General features: G+C 33.9%; 1 protein-coding gene across 6 annotated transcripts in view; it reads left to right on the forward strand.

Annotated features, from left to right (window-relative positions):
* The window catches only part of HLTF (helicase like transcription factor), a 52650-nt gene extending 31100 nt beyond the window's left edge, over positions 1 to 21550 (forward strand). For 2 of the 6 annotated variants that reach the window (XM_059163819.1, XM_059163822.1), the window contains exons 15-25: positions 1717 to 1860; positions 2227 to 2365; positions 3037 to 3172; positions 4650 to 4829; positions 9799 to 9923; positions 10378 to 10568; positions 12314 to 12439; positions 13174 to 13286; positions 13611 to 13791; positions 16960 to 17040; positions 19368 to 21550. In XM_059163819.1, coding sequence (XP_059019802.1) covers positions 1717 to 1860; positions 2227 to 2365; positions 3037 to 3172; positions 4650 to 4829; positions 9799 to 9923; positions 10378 to 10568; positions 12314 to 12439; positions 13174 to 13286; positions 13611 to 13791; positions 16960 to 17040; positions 19368 to 19520 — 1569 coding nt within the window. In that variant the 3' untranslated portion in view covers positions 19521 to 21550. The remainder of the gene's footprint in view (positions 1 to 1716; positions 1861 to 2226; positions 2366 to 3036; positions 3173 to 4649; positions 4830 to 9798; positions 9924 to 10377; positions 10569 to 12313; positions 12440 to 13173; positions 13287 to 13610; positions 13792 to 16959; positions 17041 to 19367) is intronic. The other 4 variants (XM_059163823.1, XM_059163824.1, XM_059163820.1 and 1 more) reach the window with 3 other exon arrangements.
* The last annotated feature ends 206 nt before the right edge of the window (positions 21551 to 21756 follow it).

Genomic DNA, 21756 nt, shown 5'->3' on the forward strand with positions numbered 1-21756 from the left:
GAGAGCCTCCTTGGGATTTATTTTCTCTTTTCCTCTTTCCCCCTCCCTCTCTCCCGCTCTGCCTATCCTCCCACTTGCACATTCTCTCTCTCTCAAATAAATACATCTTTATAAGTAAATAAATAAATATTTCTAATTTACATATCCAGTCATTGTATAGTATTCAAAAATTTTAAATGTCTAAAATAATAATACTATTTCTTTCTCATTTTAAGATTTTATTTGAGAACATGAAAGCATGAGCTAGGGGAGGGGCAGATGGAGAGGGAGAGAGAGAATCTCAAGCAGATTCCCTGTTGAGCACAAACCCCCAACATGGGGCTTGGTTCTAGGCCCCAAGATCATGACCTAAGCCAACCAAAGTCAAACATTTAACTGACCGAGCCACCCAGGTGCCCCATTTCTTTCTCATTTTTATACCCACTTTCCCCTTCTTTTTTTAAACTTCTTTATATCTTTATCATATAGCTTCTAGGCACTCACTTAAAGTATGAGAGTCTTCTTTGTCTCCCCCCCCCCTTTTTTTAATATCCCATATTTAATTAGTCCTCAAGTCCCATTAGTCCCTTTTTCTTGGTTATCTTTTACCCATTCTTTTCTTACTTCTGGTACATTAGGGCTTTATTTATCATCTTTCATATGATGGGTTCTCTGTTTTATTTTTCTGATATTTTTTTTTTTTTAAGTAAAGATTTTATTTATTTGAGAGAGAGAACAAGCACAGAAGCAGTGGGAGGGGAGGGGCAGAGGGAGAAGCAGATTCCTCGCTGAGCAGGGAGCCTGATGCAGGGTTCAATCCCAGGACTCCAGGATCATGACTTAGGCTGACAGCAGACACATAACTGACTGAGCCACCTAGGCGCCCCTCTCTGGTATCCTTTTTATTTTTTTCCAATCTAACCATGATTCTCCCCCCCCCCCCCCCCCCGCCCAGAATCTCTCAGATATGAGAGAAAAAGGCAAGTGTTTTAAACAGATCATGTCCTCAGAGAGGGCTGGGACCAGGTCTTTTTTTTTTTTTTTTTTTAAGATTTATTTATTTATTTATTTGACAGATAGATCACAAGTAGGCAGAGAGGCAGGCAGAGAGAGGAAGGGAAGCAGGCTCCCTGCTGAGCAGAGAGCACGATGCGGGTCTCGATCCCAGGACTCTGGGATCGTGACCTGAGCCAAAGGCAGAGGCTTTAAACCACTGAGCCACCCAGGCGCCCCCAGGTCTTATTTTTCTTTTTAGCTTTACTACCTTTCTGTTGATAACCTGGTAAATAGTAAGTCTGTGATAAATGAATGAAAGTGGATACTATCTTGAATCTCTGCCTACATTCTTGAAAATATTGCTTGTTCTTTTACAGTTTAATTTTGATTTTACAAACCTACTAACGTGAAGCATTAAAGATCCGATCTGTTAAAATACTAAATTAAAAAAAATAATTACAGTTTTAAAGAAATTTGGTTATTTTTCCTCCTAAAAGTGAAGTGGCTGCTCATTGGTAGGGTTAAGCAAAATGTATGTAATGCATTATTTCTGCATATATATCCATTTTCCTGACAAGATAATAATTAGTATTGTTACTATTGTTATTTTAGCTGAGATTGTAGGAAACTTGATTTTATGTAATTTTAGTAGTGATTTGTGTACAGGACAGTAGTTTATCAAACTTTTTAAATTATTTTTTATTTATCTGTTTATTCTAAATATTTCTAATTTTCTTCTAGGACCAGTTTGGACAACATATAAAAGCAGATGTGCACTTGAATTTTTATGTTTATTATGGTCCTGATCGTATAAGAGACCCAGCCTTGCTTTCAAAACAGGATATTGTTTTGACTACATACAACATTTTAACTCATGACTATGGAGTAAGTATACCGAGACTCATTTCAGAAGTTGAATATAAGAAGTAAGCTTCAGGTTTCAAAAGTGTTCTAAAATTCAGACTTTAAATTCTAGGTTTAAATGGTAGCCCTGCTGTTTCCTAGCTGTGGTCCTTTGAGCAACATACTTCCCAGCCTTGGTGCTTCAGTTTTCTCATCTGTAAAATAGGAGTAAATAATACTTCATAAGCTTTTGGGCATTTAATGATGTATGTATATAGTGCTCAAAGCACTATCTCCCACCTAGTGGGTGTTGATATTAAAGAATAATAATTTGTGTTTACCAAATTACATGAAGTGTACCATTTTACTTTCCTGTGTTTTTTAATTCACATGAAACATTTATTTCAGACTAAAGGTGATAGTCCATTACATAGCATAAGGTGGCTAAGAGTGATCCTGGATGAAGGACATGCCATCCGAAATCCGAATGCTCAGCAGACAAAAGCTGTACTTGATTTAGAAGCAGAAAGAAGATGGGTATTAACAGGTAAAAATGTTATGTTTTTTTAAAAAAATTAATTCTCAAATATGTATCATTAAGTAAGTTTTAGTGAGGTAACTTTGTAAACTTCACATGTATATAAAGTTTGTCCAAAATTAATCATGAAAGTCTTTTAATAAAGTATTTTGACTTGTTTTTCACAGTTGCCTATGCTGTGGCAACATTTGAATTATAGTCAGTTTATGGAACAAATCACTAGACTTTTTTTTTGAACTTTGGAAATTAATTAAACACTTAAATTCTCCAATCAGAATTTTGATTTCTCTGTTTCTTATCTTGAAGCCGGGCCTGTTTGCTACTTGTGCACCTCTACTAGGACATGGGAAAGACAGTGTAAACTCAGATTCATTTTTCCTTCTTGCTAGTACTGCTGATTTAAAATCAAATAAACAAATGTTCTTGGATAAGGAGAAAGTTGAATTTACTGGACCTATGGTCTTTTTCTTTGTTAGTATGGCAGGTGAGAGCAAAAATTATAGCAAAACTTCATTTTGAGATTACATATATGTTTAACAATGGATTATAGTTATATTGATAGTTAGTGGGTGTTCCTGGTGCAGAATGCCCATTTTCAACTCTTGTTTCCTCTGATTGGGTGAGATGAATATTCTGAATGGATACACTATAGAGTTACAACAGTTTTCTGTTATTTTTAGGTACTCCGATTCAAAATTCTTTAAAGGACTTGTGGTCTCTTCTTTCCTTTTTAAAACTTAAACCGTTTCTTGATAGAGAATGGTGGCATAGAACAATACAACGTCCTGTCACAATGGGAGATGAAGGAGGACTTAGGTAAGTAATCTCATGTAAACTGATTAATATTGGCAACAAATAACTGTAAGCAGCTTGAACCAATTGTCACTTTATTATTTTAACTCCACTGCTGGCTTTCTTCCAAGAGCATTTATAGCTTAATGTCTTTGGCTCTCAGAGCCTAGTGATTCTTGTTTGGGGATACAAGGATTTCTAACTACCACTAAAACATAAGCCTTCCCTTTCTTTGATTTTAGCCAAACAGAAAGGAAAGGCAGAGCTTTGTAGTCTTTGTGTGTTGCTGTTGCCCTTGAAATCACCATTAATTAATTAAACAATGACAGGAAAAACTGTATGCTCTGAGGATCTAATGTGCATTAAATTTTCACAACTTATGTAGCTTTTATATAGTGGTAATTGAATGGTATGACATACACTGGCATCCATAAGAGTTTAAGAAAGAAAGTTGTTTCTCATGGAGACAGATAAATGAAATTTAGCTTGGTATGGTAGCTATTTCACAGGGTACTGGCTAATATGTGGCTTAAGGTTTTTGCCTAGAGCAGTGATTTTTAGAGTTTGGGATCCATTAGAAGGTCGTAAAATCATTATAAAGATGGCATCAAACATTATAAAAGAAAATGAAATAGTAGAAGATTTAAAGAAATTTAAATCGTCACACATTATTTTGTGAAAGGTTTCTGTTACATGTGTATGTGTTTATATATATATACTTGCTGGATGGAATAAAATGTGTTTCTTTTTGTGGTTATAGCGAAAAAGGTTCAACAGCCACCAACCTAGTTTACAGAACTGTCTGCTTGATTCTCAGAATCAACTGTGTAAATTCTAATTTAGGAAATTGTATTTATATTTCAGTGTTAGGAGAAACCTTTCCTTAAAAACCTTTCTTTCTGTAAAGAATTGATGTGCCTCCTTTTTTTCTGATGTTGAGAAGGCAGTGTAAAGATTGTAGAACCCAGAAGGCATTTCTCCCTCTTCTGAACTGTCACATCATGTTTGAATTTTTTTTGGCATCTTTGTAAAAATTATTTTTGTACTTTGGTTTTTATATTACTGAAAATTTTTTTTGAAGATTCTTATCTTTCCACATATTTGTTTTATGATATTTAGTATAATGCCTTGTACTTTGTGTAGGTACTTAAGAATGTGAATGTTGAATATTAGGTGATATAGTTGACAGAAGTGAGAAATATGTTCATGAATAGAACAAAAAGAAGGAGAAGCTAAGAAAAATAAAGACAGGATAAAAGAAGATTAAATTGTGACAGGTACTGAATTGTGACAGGCAATGAATGCATTATTGTTATATTTTTCTATTGGTAGAATATTTATCTGATTATCAGATTGGATAAGACTCAAAACAAAAGGATCTTTTTAAAAAAAAACTTGACTTTGCTTCTTAAATAGTGATATATTATTCTTTCTTGTTCTTGTTGAATCAATTTATATAGAAATAAAAGGCTATGTAATTATTTATTTTATTTTGACTTAGGCGCTTACAATCCCTAATTAAAAATATTACCCTAAGAAGAACAAAGACAAGCAAAATCAAAGGAAAACCTGTTTTGGAGTTACCAGAACGTAAAGTATTTATTCAGCACATTACACTTTCAGATGAAGAAAGAAAAATTTATCAGTCTGTGAAAAATGAGGGCAGAGCTACTATTGGAAGGTATGGAAAAAAGAAAGCTATTTTAGAAAATAATTTTTATTTTCTTTCCAATTTAACTGAATAGTATTTCTTAGAAATGTTAGGAAAGTCTGAAGTATACAGAAAGATAACTTGCCTCTTGATTTAAATTTCTTTTTACAAATTAGTTGAAGTAAATGAAATAGTATTCTAATTTACAGGTGAGTAATTCCTTAAGTTAGGAAAAAATTAAAAGTTTACATGAAGTGGCAAGTTCTGAATGGCTAGTGAGAAGACCTTGCTTGCTTCTATTCCTGGCTATCAGGGGAGTAGATAAAAACATTGAGAAAAGTACATAGAGCGAGAGATAATAAACCTATTTAAGGAACAAAACCTTGGGGAATGCCCATATTTAAGAAATAGGAAAACAAAGAGAAATTACCGTAGAAGATTCTGTGAAGAACAGAATTAGTAAGAAAAGTCAACTGTTGGGAGAATCCCATGAAAGCATAGTCAAGAAAGAGGGAATGGTTAATAGTATCACATGATACTATTAGAGACTTAGAAAAGCTGTTTAATTTGGTGATTCAGAAGTTACCGGTATAAACTCTTAGCATAGTTTCACCAGAATACTGAGGTGTGGATCACAAAGAAGTAGCAGCAGTAGGTAGGGTGAGACCATTTTTCATGACGTTTGCAGAAGGAAGAAGAAAGTAAGACTGGTACATAGGACTGATAGTTGGTTGCTCTATCAATTTTTTTGCATTTTATTTGGGTAAACTGCTTTGAGGAGAGACCATGGAAGAGACTATAGATAGAGAAGAGAATAAAGCAAATTGGTGGAGAAAAATGAAGCCTAGTGGGTTGTAAAGAGTACAGTCAGTGAAATATAAGACAAGGGTATCTACAGGGAAAGGTGATGGGAAGTTGAGGAAGATCACAGGATTACAGCCATTCTAAAAAGTTGTAAGGTTCTTAATGTGGGCTTAATAGGCTTTCTGTAGTATTGGATATATGTAGAAGTCAATACGACTTTCCAAACAGCACATGAAATCTTGGGAATAGGAATTATGAAGTAGATAATAAAGGGATTGGGGATTGGTAGAAGGTAAGAAATTCTAGTTGAGGCAAGAACATGTTCGATGTGAGTGCCCATGCACCAGAATGAGTAGAAGTGAAAGCAGAAGAGGGCAGAGAAAATAGGGGAATCTTCAAATTTAAAAACTTCACTAGAATACAAAGCAGGTTTAACAGGAATTAGATTGAAAAAGATTGTTCTAACTAAGCAAGTGATTTCAGAGTTCAAAATCTCAGTGGTGTTTGAAATTTTCATATTCATTCTGTCAACCAAAATGTAATATGTGCCTGTGTAACACATACTGGGATATAGCATTAAAAAAACAGACAAGAATCTCTGCCCTCAAGGAGTTTATATTTTAACGGAGGGGAACAGACAATTTTAAAAAATAAAATTTGATGGAAAAAAATTAAAGCAGAGAAAAGGAATGGAAAATGGTGAAGACCTTACTGAGAAGAGTCTATGTGGGAAAAGATCTAAAAAGAGAGTGGAGTTAGGAGACATTTCAGGCAGAGGGAGCCACAAGTGTAAAGCCTCTGAGTTGAAAGAATATTCAGTGAGCTTGAAGAACAGCAAAGAGGGAAGTATTGCTGGGTAATAATGAGCAGGATCTCATGATGTCAGAGATTGGAGTGGGAGTACATGACAGTTTCATAAGGCATTGCACATATTTCAAGGACTTTGGATTTTACTTTTTATTAGATTAGAAAACTTTGAAGGGTTTTAACCCAGGAGAGTGACATAATCTTATTTATATTTTAAAAGGATCACTGGCTGCTGTGTTAAGATTGATATTCTAGCAGTAAGGGCATAAATAGGGATGAATGGCAATAAAGAAAGAGATCACGTGTTCACTACAGTAGTAGTAGTGATGAAGGGGGTGAAAAACAGTTGGGTTCTGTTATAAAGCCAGCAGAACTTCCTGACTGATGTGGTATGGGGGAGTGAGAGAGAGGAGTCAAAGGTAACAGCATGATTTTTCACATAAGTGTGACTGGAAGGTTGGAATTACCATTTGTAGAACTAGGTCTATGGGAGGAACAGAGGTTTTTTTCAGGGAAGATCAGTTCAGTTTTGGACCCATTGATTGCATGATGTCCTCTGAGATTTCTAAGTGGAGATGTCTTAGAAATCTGAGTGGAGTTAGATACAAGGTTAGATTCATGGAATGTTCTTGATGTAAATTTGAAAGTCACCTGTGGTTAGTCACCTGATGGTTAGTTAAAGCATGAAACTGGATGAGATCACCAAGAATGAGTGAAGTTGGAGAACAGGTCTAACAAAGAAGACAGGAATGGCTAGTGAGGTTGGAGGAGGCTTCTGCTCTAATCTGGTACTCAAAAGGGATTTGTTAAACTGAAGTGCTGACTATTAGTGTAATAAGTGACCATGCCAGGGAATAGACTGTAAAGGTTATTCTGTTTGAAAAGTTTGAGAAGAATAACTTTATTGAAACCTTAGAAAATAGGTTATTTTTATTCTTTTAAATATGTAGTACATTTAGTAACATTTACTGAGCACTTTGTAGGTGTTAATGCATTTATTTAAGTGCTTTATATGTGTTTTTTAAAGATTTTATTTATTTAGGGGCACCTGGGTGGCGGCTCAGTTAGGTGTCTGCCTTCAGCTGTGGTAGTGATCCCTGGGGTCCTGGAATTGAGCCCTGCGTTGGGCTCCTTGCTCATCCGGGAGCCTGCTTTTCCCTCTCCCTCTCCCTGCCACTCCTGCTTGTGCTCTCTCTCAAATAAATGAATAAAATCTTAAAAAAAAATTTTTTTTTTAATTTAATGCAAGTGCTAGTTGGGGGGTGGGCAGAGGACAAGGGAGAAAGAATCTCAAGTAATCCTCTGGGAACAGAACCCAACACAGGGTGGATCTCAGGACCCTGAGATCATGACCTGAGCCTAGACCTGAGCTTAAGCCAAGAGTTGGACACTTAACAGACTGAGCCATCCACGAGCCCCGTAAGTGCTTTTATACGTATTAGTTAACAGTAATCTTAAAAAGTCAGCACAAGGATTACCCACATTTTAAAGATGAATCTGAAGCACAGAGTAGTTAAGAAACTTGTACTGTGTTGCACAGCTGGTGAATGACAGCTGGTATTTAAATTCAGGCAGTTTGGTTCTAGAGCTTATAAGTTCAACCTTTATATTATATTGCCCCTTTATACTGTTGAATATTTGGAATTGTTGACATAGTATTACTAATATGTATAGGATACATATTCTAATAATATACTAATATTACTAGTATGTGTATATACATATATATACACACACACACACACATACAGATATATTACTTACCATAATCCAGACACTATTCTAAGTATTTTCCATGTATTAGCTTCTTTTAATACAACAGTCCTGTGAGGTATGTATTATTACCATGCCACCATTAAAGATGAAGCAGCTGAAGTTAAGAAAGGTTAAGAAACCTACCCAAAGCTTCACAGTTAAATTGGCAAAGCCAGGTTTTGAACTTAGCCTAGCTCTAGAGTCTGTGCTCCTAATCATTAAGCTGTACTTTTTCAATTGCTTTAATATATTTAAGTATGTGATAGACTTAGTATATAGTATTTGAATCATCCATTCTTCCTTCAGAAGCCTGTACTGTCATTGTTCTGGTTTACTTCTATTGAAAAACCTGATTTTTATTTATTTATTTTTTAAAAATTTATTTATTTAACAGATCATAAGTAGGCAGAGAGAGAGAGAGTGGGGAAGCAGGCTCCCTGCCAAGCAGAGAGCTTGATGCGGGGCTTGATCTCAGGACCCTGGGACCATGACCTGAGCCGAAGGCAGAGGCTTTAACCCACTGAGCCACCCAGGCGCCCCAAGAAAACCCTGATTTGATTTTATTTTTCTGGAAACATATACCATTTAAATCTGGATTCCCCCGCCCCACCCCACTCCCTTTCCTATCAGGTTTTCTTTAAATGTTTTCTTTTCCATTATTTTATCTTCATGTGTGTAGGATGTTCTTTGTTCCATAGGTAAAATTTTATTCTTATGTTTTTGTTTTTCTTTTTATCTCTTATGTTTCCCACGTTTTTTTTTTTTTTCACAGTGGTTTGTCTCTTTTATGCTGGTTTCAGTGTGGCTTTCATTTTTCTGATGGTTCATTTTTCTCTTTTACACTACTGAGCTGTACCACCTCATTTTTCATCTCTGTTATTTCGCTGTGATGGTAAATCATGGCAGTATCCTTGCTCATAATTTTTATTTGCTTTATGGCAGCATTTTTTGATGAATATTCTTTCACTGCCATTTGTTCTCCATTGCTCTTTGCTGATTATTACTTATATTTGAGTATCTTGAGTTCTGGCTTAGTTATTTGCAAGAGGTTAATATGAATGGGGTGAGAAGGCATAGCGTGTCCCAGACTAATAGGAAGTATCCTTGTTAATTATGTCTCAGGGTTATAGCTGAGTTGTTTCAGGTTTTATTCGTGCTTACACAACAAAGATCAGAAGCTGTAGGGTTCTTTTTAATGTGGACTCTAGTGCCTATAATCTTTTCTGAAAACACAGTAGGTTTGCTATGTTTCCTTATTTAGCTTGCCTTCTCGCCTTGATGTAAAACTTGTCCATGAAAGTTCAGACCACAGCCATGCACCCTGGTTTTGTTTTTGCACATGAAGGATATTGATTTTACCTTCAGGGCTTGCCATCTATTTTGAAGAATTGTTCTCTGGCAGCTGTTTGAGATCTGGAGTCCTGTCTCTCAGCATCTTCCTATCCAACTTCTTTTGCAATTGGCAGCCATTTCTGATATATATTGCTTTATGGTTACAGTCTCTTGTGGTTTCATTAAAGATAGTTTTGACGTGATTTCCAGAGAAAAGAACAATGCCATTTTTATTCTACCGTTTTAGATTAGGGAATGATATTTAGAGGCCTTCATAATATTTAACATTTTTTACCCCTAGGTATTTTAATGAAGGCACTGTCCTTGCGCACTATGCAGATGTCCTGGGTCTTTTGCTTAGATTGCGGCAGATTTGTTGTCATACTCACCTTCTTACAAATGCAGTGTCTTCCAGTGGTCCCTCAGGTAAGTAGATGTGATTTGTTTACACTATTATATTTGTCAAGAATATTTAAATCAGAATGAAATTTTTTGTATGGCCTATTGTGTCTTATTTGTCAAATGGACATTGTTTTTAGGATAGGACATAAGTGGAATATACTCACAAATTCTTACCAATGAAATGAAATAATAGTGATGTCTTCCAGGTGTCTTCCAGTTATACTCTTAGGTGATTGTTTCAAATTGGATCTGCCTTTTTTTCTGTGGTAGTATGTGCAGATTGTAATGATGCTTTTGTGTAAGATGCATTACGTGGGTTAGCTCTATTTCAGCTTCTGAATTTTCTTTAAATTTAAATCATGTTTGTCTCCTGTGATAAAGGAAGCCTAAATAAAGACTACCCAAGTAAAACTTTTCTCTATATAAAATGAACTTGTCTAATCATATTACAAATCTTGCTGTGATATTAATTTTTCAGCCTTTTCTCTAGGAAATGATACACCTGAGGAACTACGGAAAAAGTTAATAAGGAAGATGAAGTTAATTCTGAGCTCAGGTTCTGATGAAGAATGTGCAATTTGCTTGGATTCTTTAACAGTTCCTGTCATAACACATTGTGCGCATGTCTTTTGTAAACCCTGTATTTGCCAAGTCATTCAGAATGAGCAGGTTAGTTTTGTACTAGGTACATATTCAGTGTTTGACAGAGTGGTACACTAGTTATTCTTGAGTGTAATGAAACCTAAGTCCAACAACTAAAGAGTTTTGCACTTGGATTTACCAGTGCATGTTTTATGGTTAATTATGTATGTCAGTATTTCATATTGATATATTTCTTATAATTAAGCTCTTTTAAACATGAAAAGACAGTACACTTTTAGAGGCATGATCAGTTAGTATCCTAGTTCTGTTGGTAAGATCATTGCTGTCTAATAAATAGATCAATAATGTGAGACACAAAGGTAATTTTAAATTTTCTAGTAGAAAGAGATGAAGTTAATGACATTTTTATCTAATTTATCTAAAACATAAAAATTACTGAGATAATATGCATGGTTTTTTAACTTAAGTGTTCAAAGTCTGGTGATATCGTACACATAGAAAATATCTCAGTTTGGCTTCACCATATTCAAGGGCTTAATTGTCTCATTTGTTTATTGGATAAGGTAGGCCTGGATTCTTATGTATGGTATAATTTTTTGAAGTGGAATAATTCTTTAAGCAGTTCTTCAGCAGAGGTAGAGGTGTATTTGTTTGTTTTTAAATATTTTCATTGGCATACGTATAGAAAAAAATGCACAAGTCATGATTGTACAGTTGAGTGAATCATGAAGTAGATACATCCATGTGACTACTATCCTGGTCTCCTTGTGTCCCCTTCTAATCAGTTACCTTCTCCCTGCTCCCTAAAGGTAACGGCACTAATCTTTTAACATTGTTTCAGTTTCAGATTTTTTTTTTTTTGGTAAAGGTATTTGGTATATAGTAATGTAGGACATATTAGCATGTCTTGGTACAAATGGACACAACAAATACTGCTTTGAATGAGTCTGATAGGATTTAACAGGTCTACACCAGCTTTATAAGCCATTAAGAAGGATATTTTTTTCTTCGAAAAAACCATTCCAAATAGTGTGCTGTATTGTAGTTAGGTTCAAGATACTGTTACTCATGATTTCTTTATTTGTCTGCAAATAGTACAGTTCACCATGAACAATGTAGGAGTTAGGGGTGCCAACCCCCTGTGCAGTTGAAAATCTGCATATCACTTTTGACTCCTATAAAACTTCTGTCTACTGTTGACTAGAAGCTTTACCAATAACAGTTAACACATATTTTATTTACTTTTTGAAGTTTTTATTTAAGTAATCTCTACAGCCAATGTAAGGCTAACACTCATGACCCCAAGATCAAGAATTGCATGCTTCTCCCAACTAAGCCAGCTTGATGCCCCTATATGTGGTATTCTTAAAGTAAGCTAGAGAAAATACTAAAATGATAAGAGAATATCCATTTATATTGTACTATATATATATGTATATACTATACATAATATATATTATCATATATAAGTACTATGCTATATTTATTGAAAAAAATCCCACTATAAGTGGACCTCTGGAGTTCAGACCATTTCCAGAGCAAATTGTATTATAATACTTGTTTGAAGTTCCTGCTGTTAGTCAAGATCACATACCATACTTTAGCTCCCTATTTTACCCAGTCCCACTTAACACATAGGAATCTGCCTGGAGTTCAGCATGTACAAATTTATCTTAAATGGATGAATCTAATAAAAAGTCTAAGAAAGTGTTAGCTATTAAGGATATAGAATTTATCATCTTTTTGAAAATTTTAGGGAAATTTATATTTCTTCCTCTGATAAACTTTACTTATATCTCACTTTTATACAGCCACATGCTAAATGTCCTTTGTGCAGAAATGATATACATGGAGACAATTTATTAGAATGCCCTCCAGAAGAATTGGCATGTGACACTGAGAAAAAGTCTAATATGGAATGGACATCTAGTTCAAAGGTAAAATGCACATGGGCATATATTTGAGTATTTGTTTTACACTTATAAAAGGATACCATGTCTTGGGCACCTGGGTAGCTCCGTCAGTTGGGCCTCTGCCTTCAGCTCAGGTCCTGGGATCGAGCCCTATGTCAGGCTCCCTGCTCAGTGGGGAGGCTCCTTCTCTCTCTCCTTCTGCCTGTCTTCACTGTGCTCTTTCTCCCCCTCTAATTAATATAATCTTTTTTTTTCTTTTTAAAAGGGTACCATATCTTAAAATAATTCTGCTTTTAACCCTATCATTAGAATATTATACTCTGGGGGCGCCTGGGTGGCTCAGTGGGTTAAAGCTTCTGCCTTCGGCTCAGGTCATGATCCCAGGGTCCTGGGATCGAGCCCCATATCGGGCTTTCTGCTCAGCAGGGAGCCTGCTTTCTCCTCTCTCTCTGCCTGCCTCTCTGCCTGCTTGTGATCTATGTCTGTCAAATAAATAAAATATTTAAAAAAAAAAAAAGAATATACTATGTGGGTGTTAACATTTTTATATCTAGTGGTGAGTTTGAGAGGAAAGGAGCTTCAGTTTGAGTGCATTCTTTCAATCTTAGATTTTAAAAACATTAGTTTTCTTTGACTTTGGCATTTTAGAGAAATAATGGGGCAGGAACGTTCTTTTCCTAATTTAAAAAAAGTTGTATGTATTTTGCCTATTCAAAATAGAATCTAATGGATGTCCTCATTTTTTTTTTTTTTTTCAGATTAATGCTCTAATGCATGCACTGATTGACTTAAGAAAGAAGAATCCCAACATAAAAAGTTTAGTTGTTTCTCAGTTTACAACATTCCTGTCTTTAATTGAAACACCACTCAGGTAAATTCAATATTGATTCTCACTTTGAGTGAAAGGATTTTGTGTGTTTTGATTTGGTTAGCAAAAATTGTTTTACCAGTTATATTCATTTCATCTATCGAAAATGACAGAATCACAATAAAGAATATTGCCTGGGAGCATAGGATTTTAAAGATTTAGTCCTGACTTTATCAGAAAAAAGAGCAGAGCATGACATGTTAGTAGATGGGTTAGTATATATTTGTCAAATGAGTAGAAGAATTGGTTGAATGAACAGATTTGTAATTACTTACATTTTTTTTAATCAAATGGAAAGTGTTACTTGTCTTTTTTGTCCCTCCACAGAGCCTCTGGATTTGTGTTTACTCGTTTGGATGGTTCCATGGCACAGAAGAAAAGAGTTGAATCAATTCAGTGTTTTCAAAACACTGAAGCAGGATCTCCAACCATAATGCTTCTATCCTTAAAAGCAGGTGGAGTTGGTCTGAATCTTTCTGCAGCTTCTCGAGTGTTTTTAATGGATCCAGTAAGTAATTCTGTAGACTTTTTGGTATGTTATTAAACTTTAAAAAAAAATAAACTATTTGGTAAATACCATCATAGTTGTAACTGATTGTGAAAATTCTTGGTAAAAACAGTAACTTAGTAAATGTGTAATGAGGGCTTTAAGTGCTTTACGTACACCAACTGAAATTCGCACAATATCCCTAGGATATTTCTAGAATGGATCCTTATGAGATTTTATTATTGTCCTTATTTTATTATTGTCCTTATTTTTACTTCTCTGAAGCAGAGAGAAATAAAATAACTTGCCCAACCTCATGCAGTAATATGCAAACCAGGATTCCATGTTCTTAATTTCTATGGTTTTCTGCTTCCATATATAAAATTAGTTTCTATTAACTAATAGAAAGTGTAGTGGTTTCATTCATTTGGCCAACAAATAATGTGAATCCTGCATTGTGTCAGGGAGTCTTACAGGCACCAGGAATCTGGCTATAAACAAGGTAGACGTAGTTACTGTCGTGATTTTAATGGTCTGTTTTAATGTGCAAAAAATTAGGTAAAATACAATTTCTCACCTCTGTGCTCAGAGATTAAGGAGTTCTTGCATGAGACCCAGGAAGCTGCATTTTTATAAAGATCATAGGTGATTCAGGTGGAGTTGGTCCAGCATCACAGTTTTAGAAACTAATGCCATTAATGAACATTTTGGATAAATTTTAGCATCTAATACAGATCACTTGTAGTTGTACAATACAGATCTAGCTGTAGAGTGGGAGCTAAAATTCATTCTGAACTTTATTCACCGAACTGACCTAAGAGAAGCATATAAAGAGCAGCACCTTCTTCTAACAGCACATAGTGCTGTAGGCACTCTGGAATAATTCAATTCAGTTTCTAATTCGCACTGGGTTACTGTGTCAGGGCCAGAGGCAACCCTATTTGCTATTTCCGTGATTCACAGATTTAAGATTTGTAGTTTTAGCTTGTTACCTGAAATTCAGAAAATTTCGTTAACATAGTTCACTGAGATACAAATTTGAGTTATTCTGATTAGTCTAGCTAGTTCATGCATGCACCCATTACCAAGGCCTTTTTGCTCAGCTGGGTTAACCTCCCCAAGTGAAATACCGAACAGAACCACATTTTAACATTCACAGATTTCATACTGATGTTATGGATGGCAGTGATCTATTGTATTTTCTTGCCTTAGTTCTGTGGATGAAGTTTTAAATCTTTGCTAGAGTTTTAATATTTTATGGTTATTATAAAAAAAAAGTCATTGTAATTACATATTAAGTTATATTAACTAACCTGATGATAATCTTATATGATTTTTGGACAAATTCCCAAATTACTTGCTTCTTTTGTTATAATCTTAGTATCTGATACAGAAAAGGTTGTCAATACCAAATATAGTATTATAAAGCCAATCACAGACTGTACTCTTTAGTAGTTTAAAAAAACTGCTAGAATGTTTTAGCAGTTCATAGTAAATTTTCATTGAACACTTCAAATGTTTCTACCTTTAAAATGAAAGCCAGGTCCCAGGAAAATAAGATTAAATCAAAAAAACTTTATTCATGAAAATATTTTACCTTTTCATGGGATGTTGCATTAGAGTTAAGATGTATTTTAAATATTTAGTTTTGGTCTTTTGATAAAGTTAATTACCTTCCTTCATCAGTACTGCTGAAAATGGAAGCTATCAGTTTTATATTATCATGAGATAAATTTGATCCCTGGTAGGGGTACCTAGGTAGCTCAGTTGGCTAAGCATTTTACTCTTGATCTCAGGGTTTTGAGTTCAAGCCCTGTATTGGGGTCCATGCTGGGCATGAGCCTACTTAAAAAAAAATTTTGACTCTTGGTAGTCATACTAGATATATATTGCCGCTCACTAGAACGTTCCTTGATAAAATAGAAGACAACAGAAAGGAACGTGTACCTGGGCTCTTGGTAATAACAATTTCAATATGTATTAAATCATGAAATACAGAATATACATAAAATATGATACTTTTAGAAAATCGTAAGCTAAGTATATTCTTAAAATCTGACTATGAAATATGAAAAATCACCCAATACTTAAATTACAATAATAGTAAAATCTCCTTTTCTCTAGAGCTCATGGGAACTTTATTTTTTAAGAGCTAGGGATGGGAGGGAGACTCTACACTCAGCACAGAGCCAGATGTGGGGCCCAGTCTCACAACCCCCAGTATATGACCCAAGTCAAAATCAACAGATGCCTATCCAACTGAGCCACCCAGGTATCCATCAGTGGAATTTTAAACAGAAGAAAATAACAGCCTAAGTATGAATCACACTATAAACTTGTCATCAACATAGGCATTTGCGATTTTGTTACATTTTCAGGTGGTATTTTGCTGTATAAAGTTTCCTTTGTCCTAAACATCCTTTAAGAATCATCCCATAGTTTAAAATTTTAATGATCGCTAACCTTGGTAGTTCATTATAGTTATTTCCAAACCACTTGACTCCTGTCTTTCTAGACAGAAGAACTCTATATCGTTTTGCTTTTTTCTTTGCTTGTTTCATTCTTCACTTTAAGACAGTCCCCATGATAATACTTGTATTTAATGAGTTAATGTTATTTTAGTTCAATTTTAAAGTCAGATTCAAATATAGATACAGAAAATTACATCAACAAAGCCTTTAATTTTTAATACTTTTGATTACTCCTGAAAGCTTTTTTTGTGCTTTTATTTAACAAATGGAAGAAAGTGAAAGAATAAAAAGATCAGCAAAAGGGGAGAACACTTTTTCATAAATGGAATAAATTACATCTTTTCTGACATAAATTAAGTCATTTAAGGATGTGTAACTTTTTTTTTTCTTTGTTAAACAGACATAGATCAATTTTAAAGTGGAAAAGGTACTATTTGATTACTTAAGCATTGGGTGATTGCTGTGTATTGGGTGATTGCTTTCTATGTATCAGGCACTGTATTAGATACTAGAAGCAGTGCAGTGAAATGAGGAATACCTGCCTGTCATAGTTGGGGGTGGGGTATATTTTTTCCCCCCAGAGCATTTAGGTCAGTTTCTGAATTCCATCAGAAAAATCTTGAGTCAGTAAAAGGTGAATGAGTAATACTGAAATGAAAGGAATTGGGCAGAACACTCACAGATCAGGGTGGTAATAAAGCAATCATATTCTTGTTAGGCCTGGAATCCAGCTGCTGAAGATCAGTGCTTTGACAGATGCCATAGACTTGGACAGAAGCAAGAAGTTATCATCACAAAAGTGAGTTTTTAAGCCATCTGTTTTAAAATTAGGTTGATGAGGTTTTTAAGATTATACAAATAATGCATGAATGTATTATTATGAAAGACTGCAGTAGAATTAGGCAGAACAAAGTATGAAGGTCTCCTTTAATCTCCTCTAGGGGAAACTACTATCAGTAATTTTACATGTTATTCAAAGTCTCCTTCTCAGTGTTTACATAGATTCATTTGTGTGTATGTCTCTCCTTTAAAAATATCTCTTAAGGTAAGTAAGATTGCCCTTTATTATTCTGCAGCATACTTTGCTCCCTTAACAGTCTATATTGGGAACCACCCATGTAAGTACACTACCATAAAAGTACATATAAACATAGTAAAACATACAGAATATTTACCATTTTATCCAAAGTGTACACTTAAGAGGCATTACATACTTTCACACCGTTGTGTAATTTTTCAACATCATCTGTCCCTAGAACTTTTTCATCTCAATTTGAAACTCAGCCCTCAGCAACTACCCTTATACTTTGTGAATTTAATGATTCTACAAACCCATTCTTTTTAATATCATATATAGATATATCATAATTTAGCCAGTCTAATATTTTGCTAATAAAAACAGTTCCATAATGAGAATTATATTATATGCAAGTACTTCTTCAGGATTAAGAAAACTAGAATTCTGGGGGTACCTGGGTAGCTCAATCAGTTAAACGGCTGCCTTTGGCTCAGCTCATGATCTCCGGGTCCTGGAATCCAGCCGTGTGTTGGGTCTCTGCTCAGTGGGGAGTCCACTTCTCCCTCTGCCCAACTAACCCTTACCCCTTTTGGGCTTTCTCTCAAATCTTTTTAAAAAAAAGAAAACTAAATTCTGGATTTAGGATTCTTTAAACTTTGCTTTCTAAACAGACTTAAAGATGTATGAGAATGATGTAAATTTTTGCTTATGTAATAGTCAGAAAAGTGCTCCTTTAATTTCTGTACATCTAAGACCTTGAGCATATTTATTTTTCACTAATCTATTGTCAGTTAATATTTTTTTCAGTAAATTGTTTTTTTGCCCAGTTTTCATAAAGTACAAATACAGTTTTATAATGTAAAAGACTCCTTTATACACTGATTTTAAATTTGTTACATTAGAAATGGTTTATTTCAAACTCTTTGAACTGAATGTGTTTTTTCATGAAAAAGCTTCAAAAATTTTAAGTATATCTTTTTTTTCTACTTATTTGAAATGTCACTTTTATCATAAACTAATTTGTATATATTAATGTGAATCTCTTTCCAGACTTTGTGTTTCTATTTCTTTGATTTCTTTTCCTATTCCTGGGACATTACTATTAAAATTACTATGGTTTTCTAAAGTATGCTTTTGTATCTAGCAGAGCAGTGCGCTCTCATTACCCTTCTTTTTGGAAATTTGTTAATACAATTACTTACTCTTAAATTGAGCTTTGGATTTAGATTACCAGATCTCATTTAAGAAATCTTATTTTGGATTTATTGAAGTTATGATTAATTCGAGAATGATTTTTATAAATATATATAAATACTCCTTATGAGTAAGGAGTGTTCCCATACAAGAATTTAGTCATTTTTTTTTTTGGTCTTTTATGTATTTCAGTAATGTTGTATTGTTATTACAGTAACTAGACCTCTATGCAGTGTTGACTAATAGTAGTCATAGTAGTAATTCTTGCACTGTTCCTTTTATTGTTTTACATTGTGACTCCATTGTTCTTGGTAAGTTTCCAGTGGATACACTTAAGATTAAGGGACATTTATTTATAGGCTAATGAAGATTTTTTTTAATCAAGGTTTTTATCAGAAATGCTTCTTAAGCATCAGTTGAGAAGATGTCTTTTTTTCTTTACTCCATGTTTTAAATTAAACCAGATAAAGGCACATTCTTGCATTTCTGGGAGAATCTCATTTGGCTATTTAAATATAATGATAAATTTATCTTGCAAGTATTCCAGTTACAGAGTTGCCTATAAAGTTTGCTGGTTTGGTGCTGTTCTTAAGATGTAACTTAAGGCCTTACAGCCATATTCTTTATATAAGAAAACCATATGAGTGATGAGGGAAAGCAGTGCTCAGCTCTGGTTATTCTACTGTATTCTAAATATGCTTACTGCATATTGAGAAAAAATTATTAGATATTAGATTATGTGTATTATAAAACTTAATAGCTTTCAAAATTGGTTAATCTATGTAATATACTGTAAGAAAGCAAGTTTTTTTTATAGTGGACTAACATTTCAACCTGTCTTAAGTTTTCATTTTTTCCTATTGAAGATTTTAAATACTGTGACCTAAAAAGTTTTTTGTTTTTTTTTTTTTAAGTTCATTGTGAAGGATTCTGTTGAAGAAAATATGCTGAAAATACAAAACACAAAGAGAGAACTTGCTGCGGGAGCCTTTGGAACTAAGAAAACAAATGCTAATGAAATGAAACAAGCTAAAATTAATGAAATCAGAACTTTAATTGATTTATAATTTGTGGGATTTTGGTAAGGTCAGTTTGATTAGATATATACTGAAATTTTGGAAATGAGAAAATAGTGTTTTAGAAATGAGATCTAGAGTATGTCTTCTAAAAGAAGTATATCATTTTATATTAGTAAAGTATTACTGATAATCTCTTCTATATATGAACCTATTTTTAATATTTCAAATAGCAATAAGTTCTGTTATATACTGTGGCCTAAAATAATTTTTTGAGAAAGTTACTTTGTTATTCAGCTTTTCATAGTGTCTTTGCTGAGTATTTTCATATCTTTCAAGTACTCAGCCTTTTCATATTTCAAATAAGGTCAAACCTTTTATAATTTTGACCAAATAAAGAGTTATTTTCTGTGTTGGACACATCTGATTAATCACTAGAGCCTTCCATTTGTGATGTGATGGATTCACAGTCCTTGTAAATGGTTAATACGTAGACTATATGCAAGAGATTTTATTACTTTAAAAAACCATATTTGCATTCCAGAATCAAACCTTAAATGAGACTGAAGTCCAGGTTAGCAAATTATATATTTTTTTTAACAGTTTGAGATCTAATTCACATATGTAATTTGCAGTTTTTATGTTTATGAAAATATTAGGGACTGTGTTAGAATACTATTTTTCTCCATTTTTAGTGAAGTAGTACTATTATTGTTTAAATGTAATTCAATGTGTTAGTGTGTAAATACAGTCTGTAGGGGTGAGAAGGAACCAATTCTACCCAGTTTAATTTGAATATTTAAATTATGGAAGTGCTGAATAGATATTTCTATATATAGAGATAATTTTTATTTATGTAGCTTTTTTTAAAAAAATAACTTTATAAATTTTTATAATTCAGAAGACTACTATATGTGAGAGGCGTGATATCTGGATGGAAGTTGGGCTGGATGACCTCCAAAATCGTTTCAACTCTTAAAGACATCTTAATCCTGAATGGAAAAATTTCTTTGTTACGGTGTTTAGAATCAGACATTGATTTTGGAACTTCAGTAATTTCACCCTATATTTATCTATAAAATTAGTCCTCTTTTTCTTGTTAATAATCAGACACAGTAGTTGTTATGGCATTCTAGATGACCCTTTGAGTCACATTTAAACAAGCTCTACATTGGCAATCACGTTAGTGATGTTTTTCCTTAAGGGGAATTTTTTAATCCAAAGAAAGATTACTGTATAGGAGAAGCTTCCTGTTTGACCATGGAGACTTAAGAACACTTTTCATTTTACTTATAGTGTTAAGAAAGGACTTAAAGGTGAGCTTGGAGGCAGTGTTGTGTTCTAGAGCATACATCTAGATATGTGCTAAATCTGTTAACAGCTAAATTCTCCCCTCCCTGTGCTTGGTCTTGTGCTCCCAAGGGAACAGTGGATTAGACAGCAAGAATCTTTCCAGCCCTTTTTCTCTTTGGTAGCAGGTAAGGCAGAGGGCTGGTTAAAAGATCAACAGACCTTTCTGTATGGGTAAGAGTGGAACAGAAATTGGGGTTGGTCCATTAGCATTAGGAGCAATAGGGTATTTCTTTACCTTGTAGAACTAGCATTTTACACACAAAAAAAATCAGGTTGATGAAAATCTCATGAAATACAGTATGTGGATTTCTATATACCAATACTCCCATGAGATTAAGTACAAAAAGAATTTTCAGCAAAAATATACACACTTCTCTTGCTTACAAAAGCAAAGCCTTGCAAACTCACTGTAAGTTTGCTTGCTTCTTTACCCATTTACAGACTTGCATTTTTAAGCATTCATAATGATAAATTTGGCAAGTCATTTAAAAAAATACCTGTTTTTGTACAGTCCTCTTAAATGGTGTTAAAATTCATCCTAAGAATATATATAAACCACCAAAATGAAAAGTTCGTATTCTGCTCTACTGTTAATTCTGTTTCATCATTATGTAGAGTAATAGTTTTAGAAGTTATCTTGAAGATATTGTATTCCCACTTGTGGTTCAAACTGAATTTTGTGGTTCAAACTGGATTTTGTTTTAAAATCAATAAAGTTTTAAAAATCAGCTTCTATGCCGTAATTTTTGTGCCTTTTTCCTTGAAGAAAATTTTTATAAATCTCATACTTCTGTGAAGATACCTACTTTACACAATTGTTTTTTACTGATAGTACCTAAAAAGTACTGTAACAAGTTTATTCTTAGCCCTTTATTTTGCTCAATTTGAATTTGCTTAGAAAACAGAGTGTGTATATTTTGAAGTTAAGTGCCTT

This window comes from Mustela lutreola, chromosome 2 (genome assembly GCF_030435805.1).
Source record: "Mustela lutreola isolate mMusLut2 chromosome 2, mMusLut2.pri, whole genome shotgun sequence".
NCBI classification, from domain to species: domain Eukaryota; kingdom Metazoa; phylum Chordata; class Mammalia; order Carnivora; family Mustelidae; genus Mustela; species Mustela lutreola.